At 38.2% G+C, this 27,391-nt stretch overlaps 4 protein-coding genes across 4 annotated transcripts in view; 1 reads left to right on the plus strand and 3 right to left on the minus strand.

The window, feature by feature from the left end:
- LOC126370516 (sodium channel protein para-like) overlaps positions 1 to 27,391 on the plus strand; it is a 139,861-nt gene that overhangs the window by 63,984 nt on the left and 48,486 nt on the right.
- Positions 9,528 to 13,149, minus strand: LOC126370556 (cytochrome P450 6B1-like). The gene is made up of 2 exons (XM_050015469.1): positions 11,662 to 13,149; positions 9,528 to 11,028 (listed from the first exon to the last, which is right to left on the minus strand). Exons 1-2 carry the CDS (start codon positions 13,004 to 13,006, stop codon positions 10,859 to 10,861), a joined length of 1,515 nt encoding a protein of 504 aa, XP_049871426.1. The 5' UTR covers positions 13,007 to 13,149; the 3' UTR covers positions 9,528 to 10,858.
- On the minus strand, positions 15,704 to 18,337 carry LOC126370558 (cytochrome P450 6B5-like). Its single transcript, XM_050015471.1, has 2 exons — positions 16,932 to 18,337; positions 15,704 to 16,765 (listed from the first exon to the last, which is right to left on the minus strand). Exons 1-2 carry the CDS (start codon positions 18,271 to 18,273, stop codon positions 16,596 to 16,598), a joined length of 1,512 nt encoding a protein of 503 aa, XP_049871428.1. The 5' UTR covers positions 18,274 to 18,337; the 3' UTR covers positions 15,704 to 16,595.
- On the minus strand, positions 20,959 to 23,532 carry LOC126370557 (cytochrome P450 6B5-like). The gene is made up of 2 exons (XM_050015470.1): positions 22,106 to 23,532; positions 20,959 to 21,900 (listed from the first exon to the last, which is right to left on the minus strand). Exons 1-2 carry the CDS (start codon positions 23,445 to 23,447, stop codon positions 21,731 to 21,733), a joined length of 1,512 nt encoding a protein of 503 aa, XP_049871427.1. The 5' UTR covers positions 23,448 to 23,532; the 3' UTR covers positions 20,959 to 21,730.

Here is a 27,391-nt window from a genome sequence, read left to right on the forward strand (position 1 = left end):
TACGTTTAAGAACTGAGAAAGCATGCTATATTTGACATTTGTGTTAGTTTTAACTGATTAATTTGAGTTTTAAAATGTGGCGGTGATAGAAGCATACATTTGCAGTTTGGTTACTATTACCGCCACCTATGGCGGCGATCGATATGTGTATGATATTTGTATTTTTTAGTTATTTAAGGTAACATGCCCAATCATTCAAAATGTTATCATCTTATTTTATAGTATGGTTCATGAACTATATTAAAATCTATTAACGCCACACAATTGGTGGAATTCAAGTATCCTGTGCTGCATATAAGTTAACGTATTTTTTTAAGAAATGTATGAACAAGCAGTTGAAGTAATTATGAATTTCTAATTTAAATACTTTATATATTTGTTAAAATATGCTTTGAAAATGGTTATTACATACGTAGCTCTCATTTTGAATATTTATTTGTTTTCTTAAGGCTAATTTTTATGTGGCGGAAATTGAAACACAGAAATTATATACATGTTTCTATTACCGCCACCATAGATTCCCTCTTATGATTTATAGACAGGGTGATGCATTATTCTTCGGACTGACAGAGACGGACGTACAGATAGAGACAGACGGACGGACAGACCGAAACGGACGGACAGATAGAGACAGACGGACGGACAGGGACAGACGGACGGACAGAGACAGAAGAACATACAGAGACAGAAGCACAGGCAGAGACAGACGGACGGACAGAGACAGACGGATAGACAGAGACAGACGGATGGACAGAGACAGATGGACGGACAGAGACCGACGGATGGACAGATGGACGGACAGAGACAGACGGATAGACAGAGACAGATGGACGGACAGAGACCGACGGATGGACAGACGGACGGACAGAGACAGACGGATAGACAGAGACAGACGGATAGACAGAGACAGACGGATGGACAGACGGACGGACAGAGACAGACGAATGGACAGAGACAGACGTCAATTATGTATATAAATTTATGAAACCAAAAGATTTTTCTGTAGTTTATGTCATAATTCATTCAATAAAAAAATGACAATAATAATAAAGTTTATTGAAAACTCCTCATACAGAATCATTTCGTCAACTCCCGAAATCCTGAGGGAGATTGAGAGTTTCTATAGACAGCTATATTCCACGAAAACATCAAGCGAAAGCATGGCTCGAGACCCTCGAGCCAAGCTTACCCGACACTACACTGAAGATATCCCGGACGTCAGCCTGTACGAGATTAGGATGGCCCTCAAACAGCTCAAAAACAGCAAAGCGGCAGGAGATGACGGAATCACAGCAGAACTTCTGAGAGCGGGCGGAACGCCAATGCTCAAAGCCCTCCAGAGGCTCTTCAATCCCGTCATATTTCAGGGCAAAACGCCGAGGGCATAGAGCGGAAGCGAGGTGATCCTGTTCTTCAAGAAAGGTGATAAAGCCCTACTGAAGAACTACAGACCTATCTCGCTTCTGAGCCATGTCTCCAAGTTGTTTTCGAGGGTCATTACGAATCGTCTCGCTTGCAGGTTTGACGACTTCCAGCCTCCCGAACAAGCCGGTTTCCGAAAAGGCTTTAGCACCATAGACCACATCCATACGCTGCGGCAGGTTATACAGAAGACCGAAGAATATAATCTGCCACTTTGCTTGGCGTTTGTGGACTATGAGAAAGGGAGACCTGAGCGGTGTTGTAGTCTCTTCAGAGGTGTCAAGTGGACCATAGGCACATCGAAAAGCTAAGGGACCTCTACCAAAATGCCACTATGTCAGTTCGAGTACAGAACCAGAGCTCTAATCCGATCCAACTGCAGCGAGGAGTGAGACAGGGAGATGTCATCTCTCCGAAACTGTTCACTGCTGCATTGGAGGATATTTTTAAGCTTCTGGACTGGAAAGGATTTGGCATCAACATCAACGGTGAGTACCTGACGCACCTTCGATTTGCCGATGATATAGTCCTAATGGCTGAGACTCTGGAAGACCTGAACACCATGCTCGAGCATCTCAGTAACGCATCCCAACGAGTGGGTCTTAGCATGAACATGGCAAAGACAAAAATTATGTCCAACGACCATGTCGCACCCACTCCAGTTCAGGTTGGGAACGTTACACTCGAAGTTGTAGACCAGTACATTTACCTAGGACAAATAATCCAGTTAGGTAAGTCCAACTTCGAGAAAGAGATCTCTTGTCGGATCCAACTCGGATGGGCAGCGTTCGGTAAGCTGCGGAATATCTTCTCGTCCAAAATACCAGTGTCTCAAGACGAAAGTCTTTGACCAGCGCGTGTTGCCAGTGATGACCTACGGCAGTGAGACGTGGCCGCTTACTATGGGTCTCGTGAGGAGGCTCGGTGTCGCTCAGCGGGCAATGGAGAGAGCTATCCTCGGTATTTCCCTGCTTGATCGAATCAGAAATGAGGAGATCCGCAGGAGAACTAAAGTCACCGACATAGCTCGGAGAATTGCAAAACTGAAGTGGCAGTGGGCAGGACACATAGCGAGGAGAACCGAAGGCCGCTGGGGCGGAAAGGTTCTGGAGTGGCGACCACGTGTCGGACGACGCTCAGTGGGTAGGCCTGCTACAAGGTGGACCGACGATCTGGTGAAGGTGGCGGGAAGCCGCTGGATGCGGGCAGCGCAGGACCGATCGTTGTGGAGATCCTTGGGGGAGGCCTATACCCAGCAGTGGGCGTCATACGGCTGTTGATGATGATGATTATTGAAAACAGTTCGTTTACAGTTTTTGTTGGAACGCTGTCTTTCAAACTAGGTGAACCTGTATTTTGAGAGACAGTGCCTTCCCAATTTATGTATCTATTAACTACATTAACAGTGGTAAAAATACGGTATTAAAACAACCTTTTTTTAAATAAAGTATTTTATTGTATCTGAATAGTTGGTTAGATATCTCTTTGGCGGTATTCGATGCAGCAAAGGCGGTAATAGGAAAAAACCGCAATTCATGTGGCGGTAATAGAGGCAAGTGAGTTTTCGGACATAAAATTATTTTTTATCCAAAATATTCACTCAAAATTAAAAATTCTTGATGTATTTAGCAGAAGACAGTCATAACAATACAAATAAAATAAATAAGCTGCACTAGCAAATACAGAAGTACTTAATTTCTGAGAGGTAATCAGGGCATAGCTTAACCTGGCGGTAATAGGAGCGTTTACCTTACACTCTGTAGGTACTTGGTACGTTCTCTCCCTCAATCAGCGCTTATCGCTATCGACCCACTAGAGTCGATTAATTGTTTCAAATATTTTTCGAGCCCTGAGCCGAGGTTCGCGCCCAACTGGGCACCCTCAGGCCTGGGCCTGTTTAATAAAACTTACAATTGTAAATTACAATGAAAATTTGATGTACATTGCGGAGTGTGTGATCACGAATATTTTACAGTTTCATATTAGCTACGCAATGAACATCAAATTGTCGTTGTAATTTACAATTGTAAGTTTTATTAAACAGGCTCCTGCTGTTAAACGTTGTACCGGGTGACAGCCTTCAGCGCTCTCCATTTGTCCGGTTTGTCTTCTATGTAGCTAGCGACAGTGAAAATATGAGGAGTGAGGTATGCAACATGCTACCGACTGATAAAGGGTAGCTTGAGTATTTAAGCAAAATTAATCACTGCAACCCTATACCTACGTCACTTTTGACCTTTATGCTTTTACAGCACCCAGTGTCTATCAATTTTATCTAATAGATTGCCGATACTCAAATGAATTCATCAATAAATAATTATGATTGGATAGGCAGAGGTTTATAGTATCCACACCCACTTCTCTCCGTGACAGTAGGGAACTGAATCGCTATCTATAATGCTCGAGCCAACTGTGCGTTCGGAATTTATTCAAGGCATAAAGAATCGCGCTACAATATATTTCTCATCGTCATAGATATATTGCATGAGAATAAGATGCAAATTACATTTTAAAATTGTCTCCATAAAAGAAGCATCGTATACATAGTTGGCGGGGTCATTGTAAAGCAATCTAGTCCTTATTACGTTTTGTCGTGGCTGCGGTAATCGGATTGCCGCTACTACTTACTGAAGCGAAATATAAAGCCTTGCACTTGTGTGTGTGTGTTAGCGTGTGTATTAGCGTATGTGTGTGTGTGAGATCAACTCTTTTCTAAGTAGTTTATCTACGTTATCGTCAATCGATCGAAAGGTAATATTTTGTTATCAAAAAATCTTTAAATATCAATCCATCTTACTTAAATACTTTATTACACAAACTGCTTTATCACTTTAAAACCATTAAATACTTACACAAAAAATCGAGTTTGAGGAATTTGAAGACAATTATGAAAAAGTCTATTGAAAACATCAATTTATGCAGCTGTCGTACAACGGGAAGATGTCTTTATGAGCACTAATTTTATTCCTTCGAGTCCGCCTCAATCTGCAATCATTGATGAAAGAAGGATTTACTAAGTAGGCTTAGTAACATTTTTACTTCTTCTTCTATCGTGTGGGTTGTGAGCAACCTCATCAACCCTGGTGTCACGGTTATTATTGAGCCACCAAACGCCCCTGGCGTGACTCATGTAACGACTACGTACTTACATCAGTAAATAGTAACTGGGACCAACGGCTTAACGTGCCTTCCGAACCACGGATCATCTTACTTCTGGACAATCAGGTGATCAGCCTGCAATGTCCTAACCAAACTAGGGATCCCAAAGTGATTTGTCCCCACTGGGATTCGAACGCTCAACCACTGGACTGGAGGCCGTTACTGAGACAGAGGAGACTAGCATAACTTCATCTCGACCACTCGACATATTTTTGTTATTAAGTACTTATTATATAATAATCATTTCATATAGTAATTTAATAATTTCCACGTAGCATGTTACATAATAATAATATTATGATGCAAGACGTTATCATTAGCGGAAATTGAAGATTAAAACGATCTGGAAGGTTAATTACAATAATTACTTATATATTTTTAATGACTTATTTATTATTGAATTGTAAATATTAATATAACAATACGTCACAAAAACAAACTTAAAAACTAGTCATTAAATAACCCGCCCCTCACTGTTCCCGGAGCAAAGGTGCCCACAACACTAGCCGCATTACCGCGTTGAATGGCAATGGCCAGCCTCTTGGACCAGGAACGAGCCGGAGCGGAAGTCACCTGTTTTCTCCCTGAGCCTGAGACCCAATTCTGACACAAAGATTTTGGTGTCCGCCCCCCAGCTACCAAAGGTCTCCACGGCAACGGGCACGAAGTTATATGCAGGACTTACTTACTTATATTGAGTTACTTATATTAATTACAATTACCAAAATGTGAATTTTATAACAATTTTCAATAATAAAAACGAGCTATCAGCGGGTTTCTATAGAGACGTCTGTCCGACTAGATATTGTCACAGATTTCATATTCCTCTGGGCGGAGGCCCGCCGGAGTGCCGGAGGGAAACGTCAGACAGACCGCTGAATGGAAGTGAATGGAAACCTGTAAAGACGAAGCTCCACCAGCTTGGAATAAATTATAAAATCTACCCACTTTCTGGTTTCAAGTCTCAACCAATACTAGTAGAATCCGGTACTGTAGTACTACTAATATGAATACAAACTCAATTCAAATACAAATTCAAAAATATCTTTATTCAGTAGGTAACATAGTTACATTTTGAATCGTCATTTTTTACATAACGAACGTCTCATCCGCCTAAAACTACTGCAGCTTCTCACAACCTGTATAGCCGGGGAAAAGAATCTGCAAGAAAAACCTCGGCACAGGGCTCTAGACGTTCTTTAAAAATAAATAAATATAAAATATTTTTATACAATTGAGTAATTTAGCTGCCTAATGGCCCCGATTCCTGCAGACACCGCTTAATTTTATTTTAAGTTATATCCGTCATTTTCATATCCGTCGAAAAGGAAAGGGACGGATGATTCACAGCTCTTAATTTTAGGAAGAATGAGTAAATGAATGAATAACCCGGGCGAATCAAAAGGTACGTCGCGGGTATGTAATCCGTTTGACGTGCTGTCTACTTAACTATGTCGGGTTATTGACGGGTGTAAAATTTTTAGACGGTTGGTTTAGATTTGTGCTTAAAATTGACGTGTGTTCCATAAATTTTATGCTTGTCGATTACCCGTCCCTTTCCTTTTCGGCGGATAAGAAAATGACAGATATAACTTAAAATAAAATTAGATGGTATTTACAGGAATTAGCACCAATATCAGTTCTCAGGCCGTTAATCCCATGCATTCATATCTTCTAAATAATCACTAACTTTATAATAATCTTTTTTGTAAAGTTTCTGTTTAACGCCGATGGAAACGCTTTATCGCGTTTATTGATCAATTTCAAATTATATTACCTGATGCAAAGACATCGCCATTCAACGTGGCAACGCGGTGAGTGTCATGGGGGACCTTTGCGCCGGGTGAGCCGAGGGCGGGTTTGACTAAGCAGGGATCCCTGCTACAGCTACAATGATGCTAATTTCCGTAAACACCATCTCATTTTATTTTAAGTTATCTGTCATTTTTTTATCCGCCGAAAAGGAAAGGGACGGGTAATCGACAAGCATAAAATTTCTCGAACACACGCCAATTTTAACCAGAAATCTAAAACAACCGTCTAAAAAATTCTCACACGTCTAGCACTGCACACGTCAAACGGTTTGCATATCAGCGAGATGCCTGTTTTATCCGCCCGGGTTATTCATTCGTTTTAAAATTAACGTTGTAGTAGAAGCTGCTGATACAACAGTTTCCGATCCCAAGACCTTGATCGTAGGGCTACACACGTACACACGTACACACACACGTACACACTTACACACACACGTACACACTTACACACTCACACATATACTTACATGTTCACACACCCACATAAAACCTCAGACACATTCACCACATAATTAGCTTATATTTTATTTTATTTTTTCTTCTTTTCTATTTTATTTTTCTTGTATAAAATGTTGTTTCTCGTTTAAAGTATTAGCTCGCTGTATGATCATATTATCTATTCCGTAATGTCCGAAGGTTGGGGCCTGGTGATCTGTAACACAGGCTTACGCCTATCACAGACACCAGTCTCTCGCCTGCTTTATTAATCTGTACCCGTATTCATTGGATATTGTACTCAAGTTCTAAGCTAGTGAGAGAAATAAACATTATTTTTATTTATTTATTTTTATTTAAACAATTATCCGTCTCTTTCCTTATCGGCGGATAAGAAAATGGCAGGAATAATTTAAAATAAAATTAGGAGGTGACTGTAGGAATCGGGGCCCATGTTTAGTTAAGTAGGTATTTTCTGGTTTTTCCTTTTTATTATTATTTGACACATTGTATATTATTTTGTTTTTTAAGTTATTTCAAATTATTAAATATTTATTTACCTACAAACAGGGCGATAGAAAAACAACATTGTTCTATGCGCTCGGCGCCATCTACACTCTCTGTCAAATGACATCTATTATAACGAACAAACATAAAAAAAAATATATACGGTCAAATTGAGAATCTCCTTTTTTGAAGTCGGTAAAAATTAACTATTCAAAAAACGCGCCGCCGCGGGTCCTGTGCTATTATCCTGAATATGTTGGCAATTAAAGGTCAACTTGCAGCCATTTTACGAAAGTAAGGGAAATTAAACAGACTGGCTAAGGTTGAATGAAGGTGAAATAAGGCGCCGTGAATGGACACCTGTAAAGACGCCATTCCACTGCTCCATTATAAGGTAAAGATTGAACACAATGAGGGACTTTCCAGACTATGTTCCGCAAAATAATATAATACAGATGGCGCTGTACAGATTTTCCTTCGTTTAACCTTCCAATTTCATGGATAACAAACATATGCATCTTTAAATCTTTGCTTTTGGGTTTAAATGATGACCCTTTTTATTACACCCAGTCACAATTACATCTTCCACCCATTATTATTCTGATCAAAATAAAGAGAAGCGATATAGAGGTAGCAACATAATTCTACACAATCATATTTATATACTGGGTGTTAGTGACATCGTAACGAATACTGAGGGGGTTGATTCAGACCATGAATCTGAGTTAAAATCAAGTGGAATTTTCCGTCGCAAAATTCATGATTTTTTTTTAGTTTTTTAAAATTATTTTCAATTCTATACTTTTGCGATGGAAAATTCCACTTGATATTAACTCAGAATAATCTGATGAATCATCCCTCTCAGTATTCGTTATGATGACACTTACACCCCGTACAAGTACATACGGTAGCCATATAAGTAGGTATGGGTGTTAGTGACACCGTAACGAATACTGAGGGGGATGTTCAGACCATGATTCTGAGTTGATATCAAGTGGAATTTCGTGTCAATAAGTTCATGAAAATTTTTCTTTTCTTTTTAATTATTTTCCAATCCACACTTTTGCGACGGAAATTTCTACTTGATATCAACTCAGAATCATGGCCTGAACCACCCCTCAAAGTTTTCGTTACGAAGTCACTAACACCCTGTATATGCTTTTGCCATTACATTGGGTTCCCCGAGTAATGAGAACTTTTGGTTAACAGCTTGGAAAGTCCCACATTTCCATTTGATTTTGTTCAAAGTGGAAGAAGGAAAGTGTAGTACACAATTATACCTACCTATTGTTTGTCTGGAAGAAATTTCTGCAGAACAATAAGACCGCCAACTGTACAGTAATGTTTCGTGTATTTGTTTTAGTGGTTTCTTGTGTTACTTATGTGCAATAAATAATATTTTTTACCAAGTGGATACGCGACTTTACAGCGGGATCTAATCTCAATAAATATATATTCATGTTCTGTTCTCACTTACAAATGGATCGCGAGAAGTGGTGACGCAAAAAGTGCCATTCACTTCTTTTCTCTTCTTTATTAAATTACGTAACGTAAGACCTGGCGTTCGATTTTGCTTCAAAAATATCTCGATTATTCAGGAAAGACGTGGTTATAAAGTTTTATACTTACTACGGAAACTCACACCCAAAATCTTGGTTGGGGCGAATGAAATTCTTTTTTGACGTGACTTATTGTAGATTTGCCGCAAATGGCAGTAACTACTTTACCGGACAAGTGGAGAGCGCTGAGGACTCTCACCAGATACAAAATTTAAGACAACAAGCCTGAGGGTGCCCAGTTGAGCGCAGAACCTCGGCTCAGGGCGTCGTCTGAAAGGATTATATTTGAAATAATTAATCGACCCTAGTAGGCCGATGGTGATACGCGCTGAATGAGGGAAAGCGTCGACCACACCGGCGGGGCAGGTGTCGGGATCCTGAAGTGTTTGTTGTCGCGAACTGAGGAGCCACCTCTATGGGTAAGGTGGACAGAGCCAACAAGATGTCAAAAGATAACTTACTTTTATATGCGCAAATGTCAAAATTAAATATTGCTTTTTACTGCCAAAAGAGGAGCGTAATGTTTTTAGATGAATTACTTCGACGTGGTCTTATTAACCCAAAGAATTATCTAATGATTGTGAATTGCAAAACACAGAATTATCTTGTTAAAAATTTATTGCAACCTGAACTCGGGCCTCCCCCACAACGGATGTTTTTTTGACATGACTTATCGTAGATTTGCCGCAAATTACATTAACTACTTTGCCGGACAAACCACAACCGGAAAGACATACTTAATCCAAAAGGCATTAAAAATTACATTACACTTACAACAACGTAATAACGTAACTAAAACAAAACGGTATTTACTTATAAATGAACTGGAGGAACTAATGGGGATTTAGATTGAAGATTTCGCATTGAACCTGCAAGGGCGGGTCCAGTGGGAGGGGGGGTGTGTCATGGGGGTCATGGATCCGCCTTCGGGGATCCGGTGGTGTAATGGTTACACTCGACCCGGCTTGACAAAAGCTGTGGGGTCTAGTCACGTCGGTCGGAGTCAGACTTTTTCGATTTAATTTTCTCTTTGAAGGAACTATTCTTTACGATTACATTAAACATAAAAGTATATACTAATATTCATTCTACCTTTGACCATTTTAATTATTAATGCAACCTTTCTGATTTATAAACTAATACAGAGAATTATGTAGGTACAATAATACTACGATTGTAGCAAAAAAACGATCAAGTTATAAATAAAATCTTAATGTAAATTCTACAATTAAGTACTTAATAATCACAGTACATAAACAGTCTTACGTAAATGTCTCACTGCTGAAGACAAAGCAAAGCTTTTGCCTTGTAAATACCAATCATTGATTTACCACTACCATAGATACAGCGCTTGATACAAAAATGCGGCGAAAACTTGACGCTTATTTAGCTATTCATTCGTACACAGTGGTATATACATTCAATAAAATCGTATAAAATTAAGAAAGTACGCATCGTCTTATTACGTATATTAGGGCGTGGTGCTTCGTAACGCGGTCGGATTATACTGCGACTCGGATTGACCGGGAGTACTTGATTTATTTTATTTTAAACTAAAATATTATTTTTTGCGGGTTTTACTGCGAAAATTAAAATGTTTATACTATGATAACATGCAAAATGTCATTACTTATTAGAAATATGATGTTCCGTCCTTATTTTTTCGCTTTGAGCTTTTATTTTTGCAAGTATTTATCACGCACTTCCCCGTGTTGCCAGTTCGGCACTTAACCGCGCACTGAGGTAAAGTACTGTCAACGTCGCTATATTAACAGTAACTTTGCGTCCCACTTTTTGAGCGCTGATGTTCAATCTACGTTAGTAGTAAATCTATGTTGGAGATTGACAACTTTGACATCTCTCCGTATTGGCATCTTAAGATAGTCATGTTGGGTTATATGGTGACGGGATACCAATCCATCGTCAGCAATTAGCTTACACATCACGTTAGACAATCAAGTTTTATCTATGTCTGGGTACTAATTTCAGTATAACGCGTTGATCTGGACCTAAAAATACACGATTAGGGTCTGGCTTCATGTTCTTTGGCGTGTTTTCTGAAGTCTCCACGCGGTACTGTGACAACAATTTCACTATGAACATCCGGGACTGCACCTTAGCGAACCTCATTCCTGAAAAGAAAAGAAGAGAATATAACAATTCCGAATTTATTATAGACGGCGATACGGCTCACCACCTATCACGTTGGTCTAACAGAAAGCTCGGTGAGGTGAAACCAACCAGATCATCAGGTGATGAACTAACCAGTTCATCTTTCGAGGGATGTACCTCCAATTGGAACATAACGATTCCAATGCACGCAATGAAAACGAAAAACATCTAACTTTATAGGTATTGACTTGACTTATTCTTATATTCACAAAAAATACTACTTCCTCCTGAAAAACGTAGTATATTTTTCATAGAACATCACAAATCTTCAAGAGGGGCGATATTGTTTCCTTTCTATTAGGTTGTTTGAGATGACGCTAAGCTTGCTACATGTCACAACTTTTGCGGGATGACACTAAATAAAGAGCGAAGATTATAACGAGTATTACCTACAGCTTGTTATTGCTTTATCTATGATATTTTGTAGGTTTAGTTTAAGTAATTTTGATAAGTATGTCTAATTATTTATCAATCTACTTTCAGTAATTTCATAGATATTTTTTAATTCAAGTATACTTAGAGTAAATAAGTGACAGGTAAACACAGAATAATTAAATATTGCTCAAAACAAACAAAAAACTAATATTTCTTACCGATACAATTTCTGGGTCCAGTTCCAAACGGCAAGTAAGCGCAGGGGTGTCTATTCCTGGAGTTCTCAGCGGAGAATCTCTCTGGATCGAATATCTCAGGATTAGGGTAATATTTCTCGTCGTAATGTATCCCGACCACCGACACAAACAATACCTCTCCTTTCTTTATCGTTAAATCGGTACCCGGGATCTTATAGTCGTTAATCGCACATCTCTGTAACGGGTCTACTACAGGATACTTTCGAAGTGTTTCGTCAAACACCTTGGACATATACGGCAGATCCATTAAAACATCATAAGTTATATTCCCTTTACTCTTTTCTAGAGCTTCGTCCACTTCTTTTATTAGTTTATCTTGGATTTCGGGGTTTTTGGCGAGTTCATACAATAAGAAGGACAAAGTAGTGGAGGAAGTTTCGAAACCTGCCACATAGAACACAAACGCTTGTGCAGCAATCATGCCTTCTGTCAGCTCTACAGAGATCTGTTCATCGTCCACTAGCTTGCTACCACGAATAACTTTCTGTTGTTTCATTTCTAATATTAGATCCATAAAATCCTTCCTAGTTGACGGTACACCGTTCCTTTGAGTAAAAACTGATCTCACAAGATCATGGAAAAAGTTAGTTACTTCGGTAGGGAAGACAATAGTGTTAAGTGTTTTCAAAATGCCGGGAATCATAGCAAGAAATTCAATACCGTATCTTGCTTCTAAAATTAACTTATTCAGACGATAAAGGATTTCGAGTATTGGTTCGTCAGCTGATCGAAGATCAATATCTAGACCGAAAGCGCAAGCTGCGATCGATGAGATCGTATACCGGTTAGTTATTAATTGTATGTCTTGTTCTGAGCTTTCGTTAACATTGTCAAGACAGTCAAATAATCTATCTGCGCGTTCTGCTATCAGAGGAAACATATTTTTCAGTTTACCGGAGGTAAATAACGGAGTAAATTTCGTTCGGAGAATTCTCCATGTATCGCCGTCCGCAGTAAACAAGTTTGCTCCAAGTCCGTCTTTAGCCAAACCGATGCCTCGATCCATAAACATGTCAAAGTCTTTTATCATAATATGCTTTATGAAATCCAAATCTCGGATCAGAAGAGACGGTCGGATCATTCTGTAAAATCCTACAATTTTCTCATTGGGACATTGGTTGTAAAGATCTTCTATAACGGTTCCTATAAACTTCTTGTGAAGTGCCAAGTCCTTGATGTTTCCGAACAATGGCTCTGGTTTGGGTCCGGCAATATTTCTCTTCTTCCAATAACCGTTATTTTTCGTTAGAATCCAGTACACAAAGTACGATACTGCTATTAATGCTATCGACAAGTATATCATCATTTTGAACAACACTTATATTACACTAACAACAAATTCCAGAAAAAGGTTTCAAAATTGTGAGATGGCTTTATCACGTCTTATTGCAGATTTTGCCAAGAACGGCTTTCACTAGTTCGTCGACCAAAAAATAAGATTTTTTTGCACAGGTACTTTGATGTTATAGAACTAACTCAGAATACGCACGTTGTATTTATATATAACAGTTTACATGTATCTTTGATTCCGGATAATAATCGCATTGTGATAAACCAACACATTTTGTCAATTATTGGAGTTCCGCAGGATTTGGCGTTAATAGAAGTCGCTGCATCGCATTTGTTTAAATTGTTGTTGTGATAACTGAAGAGGAGATTTCTATTGACTTAAGTGGGCTGGTGGTATAAATATTTTTCATAATAAGATGCTAATATCGAGAGCGACTGGAAGATGTCTTCTACGAAATTCTGCTTTTGCCTACCTACTCGTATAATCTGTTTTAAACAGGTTACCTACTGGAATTTTGAACCGATTGAGAATCTTTGAATATTCTTATCTCATTTGAAGGAATAAAAATAATAAAAGTATAAAAATAAATACAATATACCCAAATTACGCGTAATGAAGAATTCAAGTTCTGAAAACAGATTTTGCCTTAAGTAAATAGAAAATAAATGTTATATATACTGCGGAACCAAATAAAAAATATGTAGGTGCACCAAATCGTGGCGCTTAGTAAAAACATCATGTCGACAACCGAAATATCAATAGATAATCAAGTAATCAGTTGCTACTTGATAGTACTAATTGTTTATAATGTGTTGAATTAGTACTTCTGTACTCATCTAAGTGCTTATGTCCTATATTAGTGCACGAGTACTTGCAAATCAGGGTTTTACAGGCGAAGATATTGCGTTGTATTGATATAATAAATCAAAGTTTTAAAAGATAAAAAATGTACTTAAAGCATTATAGTGCAATGGCCACAAAACGTGACTTTCGGTTCAATACTGCTGCAACAATGCAGTTCATCATCTCGGCAGTGTTATCCCTTTTGCACGGGGTCCACTTACCTAATCTGAAAATTTTTACAGGTCCGGTTTTTACAGAAGCGAGACTGCCTTCCAAATCGCGAAGGGAAAACCAGCCCAATACAGATTAGGTCACATACCTTCGAAACATATTTCTCGGGAATGTGGGTTTCCCCACGATAATCATTTATGGATCCAAACATGAATACGAAAAAAAATCGATAATCATTGGTTTAGGTAAAGTTAGCTTCATATTTTGGTGACCTTGAAGGTGTCAATATTTTTGTGAAGGTGGGTAACCTTGTCCTGGAAATCTAACGTCCTACTGTGTAATAATTTGAACGGCCTCCGTGGTCCAGTTGTTGAGCGTTGTGCTCACGATCCGGAGGTCCCGGGTTTGAATCCCGGTGGGGACAAATCACAAAAAAGCACTTTGTGATACCTAGTTTGGTTAGGACATCACAGGCTGATCACCTGATTGTCCAAAAGTAAGATAATCCGTGCTTCGGAAGGCACGTTAAGCAGTTGGTCCCGGTTATTACTTACTGATGTAGTAACCGGGACCAACGGCTTAACGTGCCTTCACGGATCATCTTACTTTCATCATCTTTTATTTTACTTCTTAGTATTGATTACTCATTGCAATATTAAATTCCCATCCACAATAAACTGGGTAGGTAAGTAATTAGGCATCTCCTATACTAAAGGATTGCTACCGAAGCAGTGACAAATCCCCTCTAAATTTATTTTATTTTTATTTGTCTTCCTGTGTGTGAAAAAGTAAACATTTTGTAAGTATTGTGATTACAAAGTAAAGCAGGAGAAAATTGTAAGTTCTTTGAAACCATCGAATCATTGTTTTTTTAGTAATAATTAGGTACTGTGGAGATGTCACATTTGAATGACGTGAAGAGATAGCGTGCTTAGATTTTTATACATAGGTACTTACTTCTCCCTTTATTGTTTTTATGTTCAATAAGAAAGTTAAATTAAAGTTGATAGTAGATTTTTTTAAGTTACTTTTAAATGTCTAAAATATTTACTTATTCTTATTTATTACGTTTCAGCCTAAAAATATGAAAATGTAATTCAAATTTAAAATGGCTGTTATCGATCCGGGTCTTTTTTGACGTGACCTTTTGTAGATTTGCCGCAGATGGCATTAACTTTGGCCGGACAATGTTGTGCGGCGAAGCAAAAAATATAAATATATATAACCACCAGACAATCAAGACGCTCCTAGTGACAGCTCGTTTGTTAAATTCTGACAGGTGGTTTAGAAGTTAGATTGGAACAGACTTGCATACATTACGTGTATGTATTTAAATATATATATATATATATAATTCCAAATATGTCCATATCACTTGCGGGTTTCCTTGTATTTATTCGATAATTACATCGAATTGATAACATGACTGCTCAGACATGTTCCGGTATGCATAAAAAACGTATCAGAAGCACGTTATCTTAATAAATAAGACCTCAAAGTATTAATAAAACGCGACCATATAAGTATGGGCGATTTTTTAAGAAACTTCATTAAACTACTTACAACGGACAATATTTTCAGAATAATATCTATTTTACAATAAAATTATAAACAACATATAAATCATTTAAATTTTATTACAATACAACGACATGTCATCAAATTATTTAAAATTATTTTATTATCTATCATCACTGCAAAATATTTACACAATCATCATGACATTGCACAACCTCCATTTTGATTACACTAGGTACCTATTGAGAGCGAAGATAACAGATAGGTATTCTACATAAAATACAAAAGAAATACCTACATACGTTGCTACTGAACACAGCCCCCACGCTGCTCCACTGCGGGCATATTCTATATGATTCACAGAAAAAGTAATTTAAAAAAATATACCGACTCCAAAATCTGTCTAATCAAAAGTAAGAAATAATATTTGGTTAAGTTGAATACAATGTTAGACTCTAAATTCTACAGCGCATTTCCTACAATATTACATGCATGGGGATCAATCAAATTGATTACCTCCTTCATTTTAGAAGTCGGTTAAAAATAGACAAACAGAGAGCGTCAAGCGAGAATTAAAATAACATAACATAAACCTATACAAGGTATAACTGACATGGTAACGAAAACTTTGAGATTGATTTATTGATTGACTCTGATATTCTGAGTTGATATCAAGTGGAATTTTCTGTCGCAAATGTAACTGAAAATAATTTTATACAATGAAAATACCACTTGGGATCAACTCAGAATCATGGTCTGAATCATGCCCCTCGGTATTTGTTACTTGTTAGGGGTGTAAGTGTCATGGTATCGAATACTGAGGGGGATAATTCAGCTTATTATTCCGAGTTGAAATTTCAATGGAACTTTCCATCGCAAAAGTATAACTTTCACCTGATATTAACTCAGAATCATGAACTGAATCATCCCTATCATTCGTTATGATATCACTATCATCCTATATATGCCACTGCTACATAGGTAAGTATTTATTTATTTTACGCCTAATGTTACGTTTCAGCTCTAGAAGATATAAGTATGTACAAAGTCTCACTTGTACAACATTGTAATTTCATCGTTTCTGCCTAGAAAAGAAATTCAAATACATTCCACCATCAGGTGCCATCACAACTCGGTTGCCGTCGAAATTTTTGAAGGGCGTCCTTTCCGAAGCCTCGACGCGGAAGTTTGACAGCAACTTTACTATGAACGCCCGACTTTGAACTTTAGCGAACCGCATCCCTGAAATAAATAAAAGATTTATTTAAAAAATGCTCAGAGGTGCTCTTTACATGGTGAACTTCGTATTCACCGAGTCTTATGAGACCAACGGTATACTTGATGGACCGCATCGCGTCTCATTAGTGCACGCCCGATCCCAGGGATCGAACCACTCAGAAGAACTTACCGATACAATTTCTGGGTCCAACTCCGAACGGCTGGTACGCACAGGGATGTCTGTCTCTGGAGTTCTCCGGGGTGAATCTATTTGGATCGAACACTTCCGGATTCGGATAATATTTCTCATCGTGATGAATTCCAAGAACTGGAAACAGCACAATTTGACCCTTTTTTACAGTGATGTCAGTACCAGGAATCTTATAGTCCGTTTGCGCACACCTCTGCAACGGATCAACAATAGGGTACTTTCTCAATGTTTCTTCAAACACTCTGGTCAAATATGGCATTTCCATCAATACATCAAAAGATATGGTCTCTCTGCACTTTTCAAAAGTTTCATCTATTTCTGCTATAAGCTTGTCTTGAACGTCTCGGTTTTGTGACAGTTCATACAATAAGAACGAAATCGTCGCGGACGACGTCTCGAATCCAGCGGCGTAAAATACAAAAGCCTGAGCTGCTACTAGGCTATCTGTCAGCTCTAATGAAACTTCGGAATCATCCACGTTCTTATTAGCTCGAACTATTTTTTGCTGCCTCATTTCTATTATGAGATCCATAAAATCTTTTCTATTTGATGGCACGCCTTTTCTTTGTTCAAAGATTGATTTTACAAGATCGTTGAAAAACGCGTGCACTTCAGCAGGGAATAAAGAAGAACTAATTTTTTTCAAAATTCCGGGAAACATCATATCCAATTCAGATCCATAAGTTGGTTTGAATATGAGCTTGTCTAGTTTCTCAAGGACTGCGAAGTTAGTATCATCGTCGTTCTTAATGTCGAGTCCGAATGCGCAAGCAGAGATGGTCGACATCGTGTACTTTTTGGAAAGACTTTGTAAGTCCTGCTCCGGTTTCTCTCTGCAGATTTTTTTCATGTTCTCAATAAACATGTCCGCGCGCTCTGATACTAAGGGGAACATATTCTTCAATTTTCCTGATGTAAATATAGGGGTAAACTTGGTCCGAAGAACTTTCCATGTGTCACCATCCGCGTGGAATAAATTGGCTCCGAGGCCCTCCTTGCTGAAATCTACGCCACGGTCTACGAATAAATTAAAGTCCTTTATCAAAATCTGTTTCATGATATCCAGGTCGCGGACCAGAATACACGGCGTGGTCATTCTGTATATTCCTATTACTTTTTCTTTTGGAAATTGGTCGTAAAGTTCTTTAAAGACGACGCCAATGAATTTCTTTCGCAGAACTGAATCTTTTATGTTACCAAACAACGGTACCGGCTCTGGGTAGGCCACATTTCTATTTTTCCAATAATTGAACGTTCTGGTGATGTACCAATACACTAGATAGCCGACGGCTATGAATGCTAGCGGCGCGTACATCAACATGGTGCGCGACAAATACTAAGCACACTTGAGTTTATTTATGTTTGTTAGTTAAAATACGTTTGAAAATCCGACACCAAATGTTGAAGTTTCACAGCATGTGATTACTTATAAATAACATTATCACGCAGTGTACTCTACCTAAAACACATCATTCATTTTTTATGACGAAATATTCTAGAGATCCGTGCTTAAATATATAGGTATCTACCTCATAATATAATTAAAGGTGCCCTTGCTGGAATTACTTGTCTAACTAATTACAAGGTATGTGTGTTAAAAAAATTGGGGATTTATTCGGAAGCCTCAACTACCAGAGGTGTATTGGGGTGGTGCGGAGCAGAATCGAAAAAACGTTTTGAAGCTAAGTTGAGCCATAGGGCAATGGTTGGCAGACCTAAATCAATGTGCAGGTTATCATTGCGAAGGAACCAAGGAGCGCCAGTGCCTTTCCGCATGAAACGATTTTGTATTACCTGTAGACGATGGATTTGAGAGGGACTCCCGTGAGCGAAAACTACCCCTGCATAGCTCATGATCGGATGGATGCAAGTCGTGTAGATTTTCACCTTATTCCTGAGGGATAATTTACTATGCTTGTTAAGGAGACGATGAAGACGGCCCATAACATACGCGGCGCGATCACTCACACGTTTTTGATATGGACCTTGAAGCTGGTATCTGAACAAAGCATTATCCCGCCTAAGCGTTATCCCGTTTTCACAGCGGCCGCTTAACTGACCTAAAGATTTGACAGGTCCTTTTTTAACCAGCAAGGTCATAGGCTAGGCTACAATTCTTAGGTAGGTATGTGGTTTTGCTCACAATGTTTATACTTTACCGTTAAACACGTGATGTAAATTATTATTGGGCCAAATATAAATTTGTAAATAAATCTGTATTAAGTAAGTACTTAGTTCAGAGCCCAGTCAGTCGACCATATGACATTGTCATTGTCATGCGTCCTTCCAACTGAGGTATCACGCTTTTTTAGCACTTACGGAACCACATTTTTCACTGTTACACTCGAACAAACGAATATTAACCTTATTTTTTTATCGTAGGTATTATTATTTATTTGCCTGTGGCCTTTTAAAATTGTGAACGCATGGTGATACGGCGTTATACCTATAATACTTTGTATCTATTTTTGTGAATTCTGTAGTAATACCAGAATTTGACTACACATGTTATTACCACTAAATTAGTAGGCTACTGTATAGAATTGTTTTTTTAACCTATTTCGTAATAATAATAATAATGTTGGCTTCGGCCCCACGCACGCCTTCCAAAAGTTCGGGACTCCATAGGCCCGAGATAGGGAAACGAAATACAAAAAAAAAACTACATAAAGATTTATTTTCAGACACTACAATCCATAGGTATTAGTAATTACAATCTTATTCTATTGTTAGTAAATATACAACATTTTAAGATACAATTAAAAAAATCGGCTGCTACTACCACCTGTGTGCAACCGCATTCACCGCGCAAACATAGGTGCATCCCACCTGCCGACTAGCACACTCAGGATGTAATGTTTTGATCGCAGAGTCCTAGAAGGACGTCATCATCAGCCGTACGACGCCCACTGCTGGGCATAGGCCTCCCCCAAGGATCTCCACGACGATCGGTCCTGCGCTGCCTAGAAGGACGTATATTGACCAAATTGGAGATGTCCTTAGAAAAGGTTCAGTACGATCTACTCTGAACCGGCGTGCGTGTATGAAACGATTGATGAATGTGGAGGAAGCAACCCCGATGGGAAATAGGCGTGAATTCATGTTATTTATGTATGTATATCGCATATAAGAAAGGCCGGAGGAGCATAGCCGATGAGACCGACATATGCACAAAACTATATGTATATTTTACTGAAGCAACGATCGTATAAAGTAATATAACCCTTCCACCTCATTCATTGTTTCTTTGGTATCACGAAACTACAACTTGCGCTTGTACCTATTACTACGCGATGAACAGCGGGTAAATCGATGTGGCGGTCCAGCCAGAATAGAATTACTGAAGCAGGATTACGCCGACATGCGGACTCGTGTGATATATTTTTTTTTCGAATAAAAATTCATAAAATAAAAACATGAACAAATGTATTTGAATTTTAATATTCAGGTAAAGATTTAATTTAATAATTTACAATAAAATTATAAACTTCGTCTGTCGTTAAAATATGTTATCTATTTGTAAACAATTTAAAGTACTGTTTTATAATTAGCGTCAAATTGGCGGGACCAATTGCTTAATGTTGAAATTGCATATTGTGAGATATAATACCTATCCACTGCTATTTGATATCTAAACTAAAATATGTAGTACCTTTCTCATTCATCAAATAGTAATAATACTTTTGTGGTGAATAATGTTGTGTCTTAACGAATTTACGTGTAAGTACCTAAGAATTAACAATAAATAGGAACGTTCTCAGATAAAATAAGAGACAGGTATCTACGTCTACGTATTATGTTTCAATCACTTTTAATGAAAAAGAGAAGATCTTAAATATAAGAAAAAGGGAACAAACTTTTTCTGAAGGTCTGACGGACCTCAAAAGACAAATCAATAGCCCCAATAGAGAATATGTGTGTCCAGTCTCGGGCGTCGACGGCTACCATTTCTTCGAAAAAAAATACAACTGACTCCTCTTAAAGAATCCAAATATGAAAATTCAAATAAAGATAAAGATTTTTATGGTGCATAAATTTAGGTACAGTTATAGATAATAGTAGTTATAAACAGTAGTAACACATATCACAGTACCTACATAACTATACTACTATTGACATTTTAATAATGTTCAATTTTGATTAAGTACTTACGTATAAAGAACAAAAATAAAAGTAAGAACCTATATTTAAAAATCAAAAAGAATTGATGAGACACAAAACTATATATTTAGTAATACCCACATGGCATCGAAAATGTATTCAATTTATAATATTTATTATATTGGGGCCGACATTTTATCCGCCGAAAGTATCCAAATTACCATTGTATAATCTTAGCCTACAATATCAAGAACGACGTGGAATATTTTTATTAATAATATAATTAAATACCATGAATCTGAGTTGATGTCAAGTGGATTTACCTGTCACATAATTCATGAAAATGTTGGTGTTTTTTTAATTACTTTCCGTTTTATACTTTTGCGACGGAAAATACCACTTGATATCAACTCAGAACCATGGCCTGAATCATCCCTCAAAGTTTTCGTTACGATGTCATTAACATGCTGTATATTATACGATGATAAGAGTGAAGTGACTGTGTGTGTGGTATGTGCTTTGATGAGAGTGGCAGAAGCCAGATCGTAAGAATTCCGTGGTCTCTGCCTACCCCAACAGGAAATAGGCGCGATCGTATTATGTATATGATGTCTACTTGGATCTCATAGACAGTAATAAACAATATGTACAGTCATGTTGTTCTTAAAATAGTAATATTATCTTTTCTGCCTGGCAACGAAGTTCAAATACATTCCACCATCAGCTGCCATCACAAGTCGGTTGCCGTCGAAATTTTTGAAGGGCGTCCTTTCCGAAGCCTCTATGCGGAAGTTTGACAGCAACTTTACTATGAATGTCCGACTTTGAACTTTAGCGAACCGCATCCCTGAAATAAATAAAAGATTTATTTAAAAAATGCTCAGAGGTGCTCTTTACATGGTGAACTTCGTATTCACCGAGTCTTATGAGACCAACGGTATACTTGATGGACCGCATCGCGTCTCATTAGTGCACGCCCGATCCCAGGGATCGAACCGGCACCCGACATTGTGTAATCTTTTAAAACTCAGTTACCACTCAGAAGAACTTACCGATACAATTTCTGGGTCCAACTCCGAACGGCTGGTACGCACAGGGATGTCTGTCTCTGGAGTTCTCCGGGGTGAATCTATCTGGATCGAACACTTCCGGATTCGGATAATATTTCTCATCGTGATGAATTCCAAGAACTGGAAACAGCACAATTTGACCCTTTTTTACAGTGATGTCAGTACCAGGAATCTTATAGTCCGTTTGCGCACACCTCTGCAATGGATCGACAATAGGGTACTTCCTCAATGTTTCTTCAAACACTCTGGTCAAATATGGCATTTCCATCAATACATCAAAAGATATGTTCCCTCCGCACTTTTCAAGAGTTTCATCTATTTCTGCTATAAGCTTGTCTTGAACGTCTCGGTTTTGTGATAGTTCATACAATAAGAACGAAATCGTCGCGGACGACGTCTCGAATCCAGCGGCGTAAAATACAAAAGCCTGAGCTGCTATTAAGCTATCTGTCAGCTCTAATGAAACTTCGGAATCATCCACGTTCTTATTAGCTCGAACTATTTTTTGCTGCCTCATTTCTATTATGAGATCCATAAAATCTTTTCTATTTGATGGCACGCCTTTTCTTTGTTCAAAGATTGATTTTACAAGGTCGTTGAAAAATGCGTGCACTTCAGCGGGGAATAAAGAAGAACTAATTTTTTTCAAAATTCCGGGAAACATCATATCCAATTCAGATCCATAAGTTGGTTTGAATATGAGCTTGTCTAGTTTCTCAAGGACTGCGAAGTTAGTATCATCGTCGTTCTTAATGTCGAGTCCGAATGCGCAAGCAGAGATGGTCGACATCGTGTACTTTTTGGAAAGACTTTGTAAGTCCTGCTCCGGTTTATCTCTGCAGATTTTTTTCATGTTTTCAATAAACATGTCCGCACGCTCTGATACTAAGGGGAACATATTCTTCAATTTTCCTGATGTAAATATAGGGGTAAACTTGGTTCGAAGAACTTTCCATATGTCACCATCCGCGTGAAATAAATTGGCTCCGAGTCCCTCCTTGCTGAACTCTACGCCACGGTCTACGAATAAATTAAAGTCCTTTATCAAAATCTGTTTCATGATATCCAGGTCGCGGACCAGAACACACGGCGTGGTCATTCTGTATATTCCTATTGCTTTTTCTTTTGGAAATTGGTCGTAAAGTTCTTTAAAGACGACGCCAATGAATTTCTTTCGCAAAACGGAATCTTTTATGTTACCAAACAACGGTACCGGCGCTGGGTAGGCCACATTTCTATTTTTCCAATAATTGAACGTTCTGGTGATGTACCAATACACTAGATAGCCGACGGCTATGAATGCTAGCGGCGCGTACATCAACATGGTGCGCGACAAATACTAAGCACACTTGAGTTTATTTATGTTTGTTAGTTTAAATACGTTTGAAAATCCGACACCAAATGTTGAAGTTTCACAGCATGTTATTACTTATAAATAGAATTATCTCGCAGTGTTTTCTATTTTGAAGACGACATTAATTATTTATGACGAATCATTCTAGGAATCCGTATCACAGTAAATACGTGAGATTAGCATACAGTGTGTACCTGTACATACATACAGGTGTTAGTGACATCGTAACGAATACTGAGGGGGGGTGATTCACACCATGATACACAGGTTAATATCAAAAAGAATTTTCTGATGGAAAATTCATGAAAATTTTTGTGTTTTTTTTTAATTATTTTCCGTTCCATACTTTTGCGACGGGAAATTCCATTTGATATCAATTCAGAAGCATGGTGTGGATCATAACTTAAAGTTTTTACGATGTCACTAACAGCCTATATAATCTCACGTCAATTTCCTACGCCCCCTTCGATTGAATGAGGGGAGATCTGTGCCCAGCAATGGGACGAGAAAATACATACGGAACCACAACCACTTTTACGTTCGGGTAAACTATTTTTTTTTTGTTCTGTCAGTGTCGTTTTGAAGATGTAAACTAATAGTGACTCAGCATAACGTATATATTTGATCTCACGTGTTATTAGCAATAAATTAGATTGCTGCTTTAATAGTCAGATATCAACATGACGGCTGATTTGTTTACGTTTATACTTATGTACTTATAACTGCTTTTAACCCATTTTGTAATGTTTTGATGCTTATTTTGAGAGTTTCTTGCACCGTTTCTCCTCGTCTGTGTTATAATTTGAAGCATACATACATTACTTGGTAGGATTAGATACCTAGTTGGTTATTATGGTAATATTTTAAATGAACGAATTGAATCAAAATTATTTTTATTGTGTATTACCTATTAATAACAGACAGGTCCTGCTTGCAAATATTTTTTTTGGACATTCCTATACTGGGTGTTAGTGACATCGTAACGAATACTGAAGGGGTTGATTCAGACCATGATTCTGAGTTAAAATCAAGTGGAATTTTCCGTCGCAAAATTCATGATTTTTTTTAGTTTTTTTAAATTATTTTCAATTCTATACTTTTGCGATGGAAAATTCCACTTGATATTAACTCAGAATAATCAGATGAATCATCCCTCTCAGTATTCGTTACGATGACACTTACACCCCGTACAAGTACATACGGTAGCCATATAAGTAGGTATGGGTGTTAGTGACACCGTAACGAATACTGAGGGGGAAGGTTCAGACCATGATTCTGAGTTGATATCAAGTGGAATTTCGTGTCAAAAATTCATGAAAATTTTTCTTTTCTTTTTAATTATTTTCCAATCCATACTTTTGCGACGGATATTTCTACTTGATATCAACTCAGAATCATGGCCTGAACCACCCCTCAAAGTTTTCGTTATGATGTCACTAACACCCTGTATACTTACAGTGTTAGTGACACTGTACCGGTACTTAGGGGAATGATTCAGCTCATGATTTTGAGTTAATATCAAGTGCAATTTTCCGTCGGAAAATTAATTAATATTTAATTATTATTTTTTTTATTTTCGCATCCAAACTTAAAAAATCCACTTGATATCAACTCTAACGACTTAAGCATAACTGACCAATAGTAGGTGTATATACTATACCCCTATTTTTTTTTTAATTGGCCTTTGATAGACTGGAATGGAAAATGCTACATCGACAAGAGCGTGGCTCTTAAATTGATGATGATGATACTATACCCCTCTGCCTACTCTTTCGGTGTTTATTTTTATGGCTATCTTCTTCTTTGCGAGTCGATCGCGATCGATAACATTGGATCGCCATCGTGGTGAAAGGATCGGCCAGTCTGCGTTACCGACTAAACCGTCCGCAGACTGTTATGGCTATGAATATGCATTTTTAACTAGAGATTTAGGTACAATTAGCATGTAGAATTATTGTATAGTCTATGGTGGCATGTCGCGAACATTAACCACAAACAATGGAGGGGGAAGGGAGGGACGTTTCCGGGAACCTCACCGCATGCAGCTTCGTGTGCGGCTATTGCATATTGAAAGAACTGACCACGTTGTATACAGTCATGAGCAATATCACGTACTCACTTTAGAACCTTGTCGCACTATCATATTTGACATTTAATTAGGCTTACGGTTTAAATTGTCAAAAAAGTTAATGTGACATGGTTGCAAACTGTATACATATTAGTACTCGTGACCGCACATATAGTTTCTAATTAAATTGAATATCTATCCCTCAAAATTATACATAAGTACATCTTTTCCAATAAGATTGGCTATATAAGCCACATGCGAGCACATGAACGTCGGAGTTGAAGCAGTCGCCGTAGCCGAAATTGGCTGGATCACATCATCATCATCATCATTATCATCATCACACCGAGGTGAGCAGAGTAAAGTCATCTACAAGATAACTTCAAAGTTCAACGTTATCCCGTTTTTCACAGAGTCCGCTTACCTAACCTGAAAATTTGACAGGTCCGATTTTTACAGAAGCGACTGCTTGTCTGACCTTACTACCCGCGGATCAAAAACCAGCCTAATACAGGTTAGGTCACATCCTCCAAAACGCATTTCTCGGGAATGTGGGTTTCCCCACGATGAGCACGTAATAATCATTTATGATCCAAATATGAATTCGAAAACAAATTCGTATTTTTTTTGTTTCGACCCGTGCTGGGTTTCGAACCTGGCACGGTGCTACCTCACAGAGAATCAAGCTATCGCCAGTTGGGCATAATGCACAAAAAAAAGTAAATGGTACTTAAATAATTATAATGAAAGAGATTTGCAGGTCGCGGAACATAGTGGCAGGTGGAGAAATGACGGGTCTAAGGTATGTTCCCAGCAGTGGAACATACCTACCCGATAATTGCCTAGTATGACGCGATAACAAGGTTATTTACTTAATAAAAAAGCATATTAACACTTACACAGCATAAAATTATCTTTGAAGTAGATAAAACATGTATTAGAATATTCAAGGCTAGATATAGGTTTTTTTATTACGTGACTTATTGTAGATTTGCCGCAGATGGCATTAACTACTTGGCCGGAATTAACTACTTGGCCGGAATTAACTACTTGGCCGGAATTAACTACTTGGCCGGAATTAACTACTTGGCCGGAATTAACTACTTGGCCGGAGCTAGATATAGGTACCTACTTTAAATTTGTTATTACTTATGTATTAATAGGGGTATGGAGCATACTCCGCCACGCTGCTCCAATGCGGGTTGGTGGAGGTGTTTTTACGGCTAATAGCCGGGACCAACGGCTTAACGTGCCCTCCGAAGCACGGAATCATCTTACTTTTTCGGACAATCAGGTGATTCAAGCCTGAAAAGTCCTTACCAAACAAAGGACAGTCTCACAAAGTGATTTCGACAATGTCCCCATCGGGAATCGAACCCGGACCTCCAGATCGTGAGCCTAACGCTCTAACCACTAGACCACGGAGGCTGTCATACATATCACATCCTCCAAAACGCATACCCCCTCCGGTTGATTGAGGGGAGGCCTGTGCCCAGCAGTGGGACGTATATAGGCTGTTGATGATGATGATGATGAATGAGGGACTTACCAGGCTACGTTCCCCAAAAGAGTAGAAAAAAAAAGAAAAAAGAAGAAAAAAGAAAAAAAAAAGAGAAAATAAAAGAGTAAAGAGTGTAGAGTATGGCGTTGTATAATATTGCCTTTGTTTACCTTCTATTTCATAGATAACAAACATATGCATCTTTTATCTTTGTTTTTGTGTATAAAAGATGACCCTTGTTATTACACCCAGGCACAACACATCGTCCACCATTATCATTCTGATTAAAATAATGACGCAATATTGGTAGCAACGTAATTACCATACCTGATCCAAATATCAAGC

The sequence above is a fragment of the Pectinophora gossypiella genome, chromosome 11 (genome assembly GCF_024362695.1).
Source record: "Pectinophora gossypiella chromosome 11, ilPecGoss1.1, whole genome shotgun sequence".
Lineage (NCBI taxonomy): Eukaryota > Metazoa > Arthropoda > Insecta > Lepidoptera > Gelechiidae > Pectinophora > Pectinophora gossypiella.

Coding starts and splice junctions, on each gene's coding strand:
- LOC126370556 (XM_050015469.1), bottom strand. CDS start 13,006: ATGATGATATACTTGTCGATAGCATTAATAGCAGTATCGTACTTTGTG. Junction 11,029..11,661: donor TGGACCCAGAAATTGTATCG/GTAAGAAATATT, acceptor TTTTCTTTTCAG/GAATGAGGTTCGCTAAGGTG.
- LOC126370558 (XM_050015471.1), bottom strand. CDS start 18,273: ATGTTGATGTACGCGCCGCTAGCATTCATAGCCGTCGGCTATCTAGTG. Junction 16,766..16,931: donor TGGACCCAGAAATTGTATCG/GTAAGTTCTTCT, acceptor TATTTATTTCAG/GGATGCGGTTCGCTAAAGTT.
- LOC126370557 (XM_050015470.1), bottom strand. CDS start 23,447: ATGTTGATGTACGCGCCGCTAGCATTCATAGCCGTCGGCTATCTAGTG. Junction 21,901..22,105: donor TGGACCCAGAAATTGTATCG/GTAAGTTCTTCT, acceptor TATTTATTTCAG/GGATGCGGTTCGCTAAAGTT.